The sequence below is a fragment of the Anarhichas minor genome, unplaced genomic scaffold (genome assembly GCF_050575085.1).
Source record: "Anarhichas minor isolate MPS153535 unplaced genomic scaffold, ASM5057508v1 ptg000011l, whole genome shotgun sequence".
NCBI classification, from domain to species: domain Eukaryota; kingdom Metazoa; phylum Chordata; class Actinopteri; order Perciformes; family Anarhichadidae; genus Anarhichas; species Anarhichas minor.
In genome coordinates, this window is record NW_027466457.1 from 17,361,384 (window position 1) to 17,372,723 (window position 11,340).

Consider the following 11,340-nt stretch of genomic DNA (forward strand, 5'->3'; position numbering starts at 1 on the left):
TTCCAACTGACAGCTGCGCAGTTTCCCAGATCCGGTTTCAGAGGGGGGGAACCCGAAAGATTGGGTTCCTTCCCCTGGACCCCTCTACCCATAATTCCACCTTCATCTCCTTATCTGGCCTTCTCGCGCTCACATGGTTCCTTCAATCATCTTCCCACCGCGGCTCCCTGCTGACTGAGGCCACTTTTGCTCGGGAATTAAAATAAACCCTGAAAGGCCACCGTGAAGGTTAAAGGGCTAATGCTAAAGGCTTCCTCCTATTTGCTCTTTGGAACTCGTAAATTCCAAATTTGTCTTTACACCATGATGTAATATTGGAAGTCGGGGAGGGTAAAAAGGTTTTTTGGCTCCTGTTCAAGATGTTAAAGTGTTTATCCTCAGGCTACGTGCGGCCTAAATGTACGCATGCCACGCCCAATTTACAGCTTCATCAGTGGACATCAGCAACAATATCAAACGTATCAGCCAGCAAAGCAAAACAAAGTGACCCCCCAGCCCCCTGAATTTAAATGTCAGAAATAACAACACCATTCACCGCCGGATGAAGTTGCATAACTCATTAGTATCGTCTTCTGTCTCCTGAAGCGGAAAGCTGCTTCAAAGGCTTTAAGCCATCTGTAAATCCTTCAGGTATGAACCTCCGCCTGGGGTCGCTGGACTCGGACCAAAACCAGCACGGAAACAACAAAAGCCCAAAAAGAGAACAGCGGAAGTCCATCAAGAATGTCAGAACTTTTTAAACCCGATGATTTTTTTTACATTTTAACGGTAAGTTTAAAAACTCCCCAAAAATAATAAAACAAATCTCATTTTGGAGATACAAAAATACTACAAGGTGTCAAAAAAAACAGCTTCTCAGGCGTCCTTTTCTACAATCGAACACCAAATTCGATAAAATCGCCGCCGAGCTCAAACGCAGAAGCATCAAACTCTCTCTGGGCTTCAGATGAAGGCCTGTTCCCGTCTCCCCCCCCCGACCCTCAGCCTCTTCTAGTCGTGGCAGTGATTCAGTGGACTCAGCTGTCCTCAGATTGGGTGGACATTTTTCTTGGTGGGGGAACATTGCACTTGAGCTTCCTTCTTCTGCCACACACACTCACTCACTCACTCACTCACTCACTGTCTTACCTCTGAAAAGCTGAATGAAGTGAGCTCCCCACTGCTGGCCGAGACTGGCTGTAAGGTTCTGCAAACTTACCGCGCTGATTATGTCCTTCTGTTATAGTGACACACGATCCGCTCGGCCTCCCCATTGGCCGGAGAGACGTCCCGGAGGCGAGGCCAGGCAGGGTCTGCGACATTCAGTGCCCCCTCCTCCCACCGCTGGCACTCAATAAGGAGATGGAAGGGTCGAATGCTAAGGTGGGAGGCTCAAGTTTGGAGAAGGTGGGGGGGCAGCCAAGATGCCCCTCTAGGTTGCTATTCTGGGGCGGCTGCATTTTAAGGCAAGCAAAATTCAAGTGGGGACCGAGAGGACGACGTCAGGGGAGCGAGGCAGGTGGTGATCCTGAACCTCTTGAAGAACTCTGGGACGCATGCACATAATGTACAGTCAGAGGAGGTGAGAAGCGGAAGAATTTGTCGATCCAAGCTGCAAAAACATCACGTTGATCCCTCTGATCCACTTGTTTTCTTTGACTCTCTCGTCCCCCAAGAAATCACTGGATCTACTTCAGACTGTTTTACTCCATCTAGGTCTTCAAAATTAAATAACAACTGAGAACGGTTCACACGCCTGCTATCAGCCTCAGTTTTTATGACATACGCTCCAATGCGATGAGATCAAACTTTTAATTAATAATAAATTTGTGCTGTACGCATTTGACAGCTTGACGTTCCACACAGTGTGATCTGTAATAGCAAACATATAAACGTATCTGTGTCCTTTAGTTATTATGTGAGGTATTTGCTAGTGGATGTTTGTAGTTTATGTTTAGATAGTTTTTGTCCTTAAAAATGCCGCATTAAAGATTGTATTTAATTGGAATGAACTCCGGCAGAGAATATTCTTCCAGAAATCAACCCCCTGCCTGATGGAGGACCAGTCTGATCGGTTGCTAATGTCTTTCAGTTTAGCTGCAAGTCTAAACGAGCTGCAGCACGAATCATTCAGCAAACTCCTCGGCTTCATTTACAAGCAGGATCTGTGATTCCAGTGTCAGTCTTGAACCGTCTCAGGGATCCTGAATGAACCCCCGTGATTTTCCTGCAGGGGGTGCTGCAATGACAGAATAACGAGCAGAGAGTCTTGGGGCTCCTCCATGTAGGGAGTTTCAAAACACAAATAGACAAAGAGCTCCTGTTTGATTGAGCTGTTGCTGATTTACAGTTGACCTGTCTACGCTCAAGAGACAAACCACTGAAACAGTAGTACACTGCACTGCATGCACTCTGCCAGACTGCAGGAGGAAAGGAAACTTAACCTTACACCTCCTCAAACACAATTTGAGCCCCATTAAGGAATGACCTGCTCCAGACCTGCTGATAGAAACCATAAAAAGACTCCTAAAATCCTCTTGAGGACACCTGGAAATCAAACAAGGCCTCATGAAAGCTCTCCTGAACCTCATAAATCATCTAAAATGACTCCAGAAATACTTGTGTATGCAGAGGAGATATTCAATGGCCTCATAAAGGACCATTAGGAAACCCCCGAAGATCCTTGCAACCCCATGAAGGATCCTTAAAACCTTCTGTTGGAGTACCTGAACATCTCAAAGACCTCATAACCCCCTACGAGGACCTCCAGAACAAAAGGACTATTCGTCAAAGAATTCAGGTACCACCTCGGTACATCGGTGCAATACTTCTACAAGTTAATCTTTACTACAGTCGTCATAAACATTCAGGTTTATACATCAAACTTGACTCTACATTTAACCCATCCGAAACATTTTGGAGCAGTGAGCTGCTGTGAAGCTCCCGGGGAGCAGCTTGGGGTTCAGTGTCTTGCTCAATGACACTTCCACATGCAGTAATGAGTCGGGGATCGAATCGCTAACCCAGCACCCCGAGGTTCCTCCTTCAAGGGGTCACATGAACCCCCTTGAAGGACACATGCCGCATTTATTGCCACGCCTATTTGATGTTTTTTTTCAGGCATGTCCACGACACACAGAGATTGGAAAAATCGCAATTTTTTATAAATGCAGCAAACGCACCACAGGTCATGTGACAAGAATTAAACAATCAGTGCGACAGGACTTTCTTCCACCCTTTTCCAGCCACAACATCCGGTTTAAAGGTCAGCCAAACTAATAAAGCTACTGTGAAGGATTTACGGTGCTGGAAATCCATTTATCTTAGTTTTGACTTTGGTTTAGTCAGTGAGGAACTTCCTCATCATCGTCGCCGCAATCGCAGCGTCCAGGCTTTGGTTGCTTAGTACCGGCAGGCATGACTGGAGCGCATACCTCCCAAGCCCCTCGGATAAAAGGATGAAGGCTGGCTGCCATTCGTTTTCAGACGCAATGTGTGAACAGTCCCTAAGGATGCCCTGGAACTCTCTCGTTGACTCCTGGATCCACAACATAACAGCCCCATGATTGTCTTCTGGACCTTGGATCCCTGGGTGTCATTGTCACTCACTTCAAATCGGGATGGGTTCTAGTGGATAGAACTCCCCTGAAACCTCCTTAAACTGAGAACCTCCGGAAGAACCCATAAAGGGCCCTTGAACGTTATAAAGGGATGGATGGTAGATTTCAACGAGTTCACGTAATCAAGACGATGGTTTGATAACAGAGTTGGTTTTGTGAGGATTAAAATGCTGCCAAAGAAAATGCAAAAACAATTAAATAAATAAAGTAAATTGGCCCAACAGAAATAAAAACTAAGAGGAGAGCCACCGAAGTCTAATAATAAATGATGTGTATTATTATTGTCGTACATGCTTAAAATACATTTATATATAATCTTTCAGGACCTTGAAGGGTCCATCATTTAACACTCGAGACATACAAGTACATTGGTCCACTGCTGGTAATATTTGTATGATTTTACTTCAATAGACTAGCTATGACAGAGTATTTTTACTATGTGGTGTTGTTACAAATTTATGTAAATGCTGATATATTTTAAATGCACAGTATTTAAATCCTCACACAGCCAACTCTGACCTTCCATCCTATAGACATGAACGCACTTAGAGCCGCGTTATTTCTTTAGAATCACATCAGTGATGCCTGACATTCAAATAGGACTCAAATTCTCTTAAAATCCCATCAAGTTCCTCTGAAAAGGACCCTCAGACCTCCCCAAGAATGCCTAGAACCCATTCAAATATTCTTGGTAGTCCTTGAAGAACACCTAACCACCATCATAACCCTAAATCACATCTACTCACTCCTGTGTTTTTTGGACCCATCCAGCTCCCGCCCCCTAAGCCTGGTCTTTTTGGATATTCTAAAGTACGTCACTTGCTCTTACAGTTGCTTAGTCACATGGATGCATTTAATTTGTGTCCACCACCAGTAAGGCTCCTAATTGACTTCCATTGGCATTATTTTCACACAAAAAAAACCAGACAATTCGTGTCCCTGTGAAACCAATAGATTGCATTTTGTGACTATATTACAACCTGCTATGATACTGGGCTGCAAGACCCACTATTTCCACAGAATTCAAATCATGTGAAATTCATTTTGTGGAGCCCCCACTGCCGTATCCCCAGTACATCCTCTACGGACCCCCGGGTGGTCCTGGGACCCCTACTTTTAGAACCCTGAGGTGGTGAAACCTAAGGTCCACTGGCCTGTCCGTGCAGCGTCCCGCCTCGATCTTGCTGTCACTCTGAGCGGCTCACAGGGCTCAGGATTTATTTTTGGACAACCATGGCGTCCGTTCCTTCCATTTGTAGGAGGGGGGGGGGGGGAGGGTCGAGTTGGGCTCAACATGAACTTGCCGCTCTGACACTCCGTGCTGGGACAAGCAGGCAGCAGCCGGGCCGGCAGCCCCCCGAGCAGCAGTCGTACAGGTAAACACACCGTTATTACACCGTTATTACACCTTTTATTCTCCAGATGAAGATGTTAGCAGCGTCGGGAAATGGGATGGGGGGGGGGGGGGGGGGGGGTCAGCTGCCGTTGAATGCAGAACACTCCCCCCCTCCCATCGGCCCCCCCATCGGTGTTTTGTGCTAAGTGTTAGCCTCACACTCTCTTTTCCTCCCTGTGCTCCACAACACACTCTCTCATGTATCTGGAATGAGGCATGACTGATACTTTGAGTTGTAATCTTCCTGCTGTGTAATTATGAAGAATACAAGTTTGATATTCTCTCATTGAAGCTGAATCTTCTCTCCTGTCCTTTCAAGGGGAACCTGCCTAGAGCGCTTTGAACATCGGCAACAAGTGTTTTTACCTGGTAGGTTCCTTCTTCTTCCATCTAAAAACTGTTTGTGTTGTGAAGCATCATAACTTTCGTCTGCTTTTGTGGTGGATTTATTCACTTAAGGAGGCCATTGTGGACTAGCTTGGTTTTTTCTTACACGGCTATTATTACCCTTTCCTCTTTTGAACTTGCATCCTGAAGGCGGTCTAAATACCGAACCTACCAGAGCCTTAAAAGGAATGGTGGGCTCTCATGTGTCGGATGGCATCAGGTTCAGGGAGGGAGGTGGAGGATTGGAGGTTTAAAAACACAACCAGCTCCGGCCTACATTTCACTGAGGTGACACACAGAATAAACTGAGGACATTAAACAGTTGTTTTTGTACAGACTGCATGGTCAGTTATTACCATAAACGTATATCTGAATCCTGATTGCACAAATGCTATTTTTAGATAAAGGACATTTCTCAGCGGGGTTGGAAACAAAAACAAAAACAGAAAAGTTCCACCAAATTTCTCAGTTTCTCCATCCTTGAACATTACATTCTTGTGCTCTCGTGTGATTGGGTGTTACTCAATGTTTCTGACCAGTGTCGCCGGGCTGTGATGTCATGAGGTCACATGCTCTGCATTCACTTTCCCCCCTCAGCAGATATATATATACACACACATCTAAATGAGTGGGTTTATGTGGGAAGAGAAACGAGAGGATCCTGACGAAGCTGAACGCCAGCCGTGAAAATAAACCTGTAACCTCACCGCCTACAAAGTTCTGATATATAATATCAAACATTTAATATAGATAGAACATTACCTCTTTAGAAACAAATAACACAACCCATTTAAGGTTTAGGAACGATAGGCGAGGGATGGAATATTAGCCAGATTTCCATTAAATTAACCATGAAATACATTTGGATTTGGACGTTCATAGTCCCCAGAGGATGGACCCTATTGGTTTCTGTTGACCTCCTCTCTTTCCTGTAGCATCATGTCACATTTTCCACTATCCAAAAAACATGAAGATAAAAACTTGCAGATTGGCTCGAAACGTTTTGTCATGTTCCAGCACCGCAGAGGATGAACCATTTTGATTTTAATTACTTTTTCTTGAGCATCATTATAAGGATCTAGATTTGGATGTTCATGGTCCCAGAAGATGAATCTTGAGGATTTTGTTGACCACCTCTCACTCATGTACCACTGTCATCAGGATAGTTTCCCACTTTGCTTATATGTGTATTGGTTTTGTCTATACGTTGCCGTCTGTTTGTCTATGAATTTTAGGCTGCCTTCAAACATCTGGCCGGGGACAGCAGATGAAAATGAGCCTCTCTGGCTGACTGTGGCTCACTTACAGTTCAACTGTTGATTGGTGTGCATTGTCCCTGCAAAATACATAAACAAACAAACAAACTTTAACACAAAAAAACATAAAAATATAAAACTTTCGAACCGTATTGCAGCTCCCCAGAGGATGAACAATTTTGATTTTAGTACTTTTCTTCTAGCAACGTCTTTAGCTCCACTACTAGTGCCTCCAACAACAGATAAATCACCTAAATGTTTGTTCTCTTCAATATTTTATTTGGGCGTAACTTGTATGGAAAAGACAACTGAACTTACACATTTTTAACGTTACGAATTTACATTTTATTACCATTTGTTGGGCATTGTCACCCAAAATGAAACCTAAAACCTTCATTATTTTATACATTTTGAGCATGGATCATAACTCTAAATGGATCCTAAAGACATGCAAAGCTGCCTACATGAAAACATACCAGAAAGATGCTGCACTCATAACAATAAATGTCAACTGCAGTTGATGCTGAAATATAATATCAGTTATTTTACCCTCGTCTTTCACAGTACTCCTCTTACGTGGAGCACGTTTCTGACGGCTTGCCTCCATCTGATCTGCTTCACAGCATTCTGATTTATTGTGTTTTCGGGGAAAGTGATGCGACTTGTAAAATGCCAGGAGTGTTAAAAAAAGCCAAGCAGGTGATTGGCAGCGACTCCTCAAACTAAAATTAGTCCGAGTGCAAAGCTTCAGCGGATCAGCTGTGAGGCGGTAACATCATCCAGGAAGAGTTCAGCTCGATTCTCCTGCTGATCTCTGGCTGTAATAACCAACAAACACGAGTCATCCTCAGTGCATCGGAGTTGATAGGACAGAAGTTCTGTAAACTTGATTTGTATTTATTCTGTGCTTTTACTGCATTTGATTACTAAAACTAAAAAAATGCATTTCATTTGATTTATCATATTATATTTAACTCTGATCGCTTTGAGTTTTTTTTGTAAAGCCCTAAATAACTTGTTTTTTGTTTTTAGCATCACCAGGCTGAAATACAAAGCCGTTTGGTGAACTAGTGTCAAAGTGCGGAGGCAGTGAACAGCTGTGCATGCTATAATTTTATTTAATGCCATTATCTCGAGATAACAAAGCTCGTTTGGATTTCTCATTGATCTGACGTTTTCATCTTAAATCAATGGCTACAGTTGTGTCATGGAGTCATTACACATTAAGGGTTCATCCTCTGTGGAGCACGAATGTAATCCAAAAATTACATTTTGATATTTCTTGTGTAGTAAAGGGAATGTTAGCCCGATAGTGGTGCTACAGGAAAGTTCGATGGGTCACCAAAATGATTAAAGATCATCCTTTGGGGACCATGAATCGATATTTAATGGAAATTCAGCCTGTTGAGGATTTTTTGCTCTGGACAAAACTTACATTATTGAACATTTCAGATGTAGAGGGTATCATCTCGTGTTCAGGCTGCAGTTGATAGTTAAACAAATATAAAAACAAAATGGAGATCAAAGCTACATTAGAAAATATTGTTTTATTTATTGAAGAAAAGGGATTAAAAACAAACAATCAGAAATCTCAGTACATGGATATTAAACGTGAGAAACGTCTGCAGTAGTACAGAGACAAAGCAATAGTTTGATTGTATAGATCAGGTAATAAATGCTGAAATGTAACAGATACCAAATCAATGTCTATGTTTGGGCTGCAACAAGTGAGCCAAGACATTAAAATCTCAGTTTTCATACTTTCAGTGTTATAATTATCATCAGTATAAACTCTGCTGTAACAGGTTTGGACAAAGTTCCCAAAATCAACCATTCAGATTGTTCTTAAGCCAAAAGTTTAAGTGCAGAACAGAATATATAAAAAATTGTGATCCATCAATTACATGACTGGAAAATGTAAACTTTTTCTATTCAAAAGACTTTTAGGTTTCCCTACACACCATCATACAAGGATCAACCGGATATTAAGGTTCAGCTAAACACTGTAGAGAAGAATACAGAGTCAGATATATACATCATAATAAAAACTGAATGTCAGAAAATACAAAGAGGAAATTTAACAACATTATCGACATTTGGCGATCAAATCTTTTGCACTTGAGCTGTTGGTTTGTAGTCGTCCAACTGAGTCAGAGAAAGTGATTTATTGGATATAAATGAAATATTGAGTCTTGCTGCTACTGACAGAGCTGAAGAGACGACGCCTCCTCAGTAGTCATGATATAAATCTGCAAAAGACACAAAAATAAAAAATAGTTAAATATGCAGATGTTTTAAAGTGGTCCAAATGTCAGTTTAGTTACCTTTATTAGTTTTCTTAAGTTTTAGGTTTTATTGGTTCATAAACGATTCATCAACTAAGATTTGAAAGAGTATTGTTGCATTTCCTGTTAACACATTTTGGGATGTTTATATGATCTTTAAAAAAACATCCGACGATAGAAAAGCAACTTTCAACCCACTGAAAGGCTGCAAGACCGGTTTAGTTTTGCGCCAGAGAAAAAGTTCACAAAGACATTTTAAAACCTTTTGAAACTTGAAAAATTCACTGCCAACATGACATGCAAATAATACAAATATAAATAATTTAAACATAGTACAGCTGCAGTGATCGTAGCAGCAAAAGTGAAGTACAGGTCCAGAGATTTAGTCTTGGAAGTCAGACAATTTGGCCTGAACTTATTATATTCTTTATATATTCTGACAGTTGTTTTTTTCCCTCCACAGCATGCTGAAGCGCTCATGGCTGTCGCATACGGTGCCCTCGCCCAGCCGGGCCTGCTTTCCCTGCATTACCCCCCACCCCTGCTGCCAAAGCCTGGAAAGGACAATGTTCGGCTTCGGAAGGTCCTCAAGAGAAGCGCCAAGAAAAAGGTCTCCGCTCAGGTATCGCAGCCCGCCGCGCTTTTCCGCTCCAACCTTTCCCCCGTGAACGAAGCGAGCCCCGACCTCGAGCACAGCGACCACTCCACCCCGCCCAAGACTCCAGAGACGCCGTTCAGCCTCTACAGTGATCAGCAACCTCCACGGTTCACCGTCAGGCCGCTGTATCAACACGTGGCGTCCCCTTACCCGCAGCGTGCTGCTTACGGCAGAGGAGCGAGGTTCTCACCTCAGACGGTGGGAATCCCGTCGTACTCGTACTCGCAGCATGTTACTACGGTTTCCTCATATTCTGCATCGACCCACCTTCCTGGAGACACAGTTCCAGGGCCAGTTGCAGAGTTGGTGGTTCCAAAAATATCTCTGCCAGCCTCTTTTGTATCTGAGGCAACAGTACCAGCTGCTGAAGTGAAAAAGCCAGCTTTTAGCACGTTAGCTGAAACTCATGCCGGTGTGAGACCTGCTACAGCTGGAGAAACCCTAAAGACAAAAAGTCCAGGTCTGACTCCTTATTCAGCAACAGCTGTGATTCGTCCTCTCACTGTGTTGACCCTGCACGGCAGATCCAAAAGTCCACGTCCAACGTTCAGAGCAACCGAACATTCTAGATCGCCCAAACCGATGTTTGATGTCCCTCAAATTAGGATGTACACAGCTAGCACATCGTTTTACGAGTTATCCAGGACCCCACCGGTGTATGACACAGCTGGATTAACCGCTATTGGCAGCACATTGCCTCATAGTAAAACCCCAACAGAAATAAAACTAGATTTGACTTCAGCATCTGAGGTCAGAAGAGGTAAGACACCGACGGCTCAGCTTCCTTTAATGGGCACGGATCCCAAGAGGAAAACAGCAACTTCAGAAACTAAAAGAGGCACTACACTAACAGTGGAGATGAATGCAGTCATAACTCCAACAGTTGAAATCAAAAGAGCAACCTCAACAGCTGAAATCAAAAGAGCAACCTCAACAGCTGAAATCAAAACAGCTACTCCATCAGCTGAAATCAGAGTTAAAACACCAACTTTTGAGTTTCAAACATCAAGAACTTCAGCAGGACGACCTAGAACCCCGGCATACCACTTGTCTCGCCCTACAACGCCTGTCTTTGAAGTATCAAGACCCAATCCTCTCTTATTTGCAGTGTCGCCAATCACAGTAGAACCAGAGAGATCAAGAACGCCCAAAACTGTTCCTGCTATGGGAAGTTTGTCTGCTTCCCAAAGTGTCAAGACTATTGAACCTAAGCCTACTGAAACGATACTGAATGGGGACATTCATTCAGACATCACTCCTGCTGTAAAACCAATCCAACAAAGCATCACAAAGTCCAAATCAGAGCCTGATCTGACAAGAACTGCTCCAGCTGACTCTCAAACACCTGAAACTCCAACATTTGAGCCGAAAACACCGGTATTGACTTCATACAGTAATCAGAGGCCCAAGACTCCAACATACGAAGCATCCCGACTTATGACCACTTCACCTGGCTTTAAAAGACCAAAGACACCAACATATGGGACATCACCTTCTGGTGTATCCCCTGTAGCCTTTCAGAGACCTAAAACCCCAACCCAAGTGGCTCAAAAGTCAAAGTCTGGCTACCGTGGATTGACACCAGCTGAATATGCTGCTTATGGCGGAATAAGAACTTACTCTCCAGCATTTGGTATCTCCGGTTTCAAGATGCAAACTGAGGAGGAGGCTAAAGCTACAATAGAGGAATCAGCAGAATGTAAGACAACCAGCCAAGAACAATCTGTGAAGATGTCCGAGGTTTCTAAACCCAAAGATG

At 43.4% G+C, this 11,340-nt stretch overlaps 1 protein-coding gene across 1 annotated transcript; it reads left to right on the forward strand.

Annotated features, from left to right (window-relative positions):
* The first annotated feature begins 9,401 nt into the window (after nt 1–9,401).
* On the forward strand, nt 9,402–11,160 carry prr33 (proline rich 33). The gene is made up of 2 exons (XM_076089817.1): nt 9,402–10,958; nt 11,095–11,160. The coding sequence occupies exons 1-2, from the start codon at nt 9,402–9,404 to the stop codon at nt 11,158–11,160; spliced, it is 1,623 nt and encodes a 540-aa protein (XP_075945932.1).
* Nucleotides 11,161–11,340: the final 180 nt, after the last annotated feature.

Coding starts and splice junctions, on each gene's coding strand:
- prr33 (XM_076089817.1), top strand. CDS start 9,402: ATGGCTGTCGCATACGGTGCCCTCGCCCAGCCGGGCCTGCTTTCCCTG. Junction 10,959..11,094: donor CATTTGAGCCGAAAACACCG/GTATTGACTTCA, acceptor TATCCCCTGTAG/CCTTTCAGAGACCTAAAACC.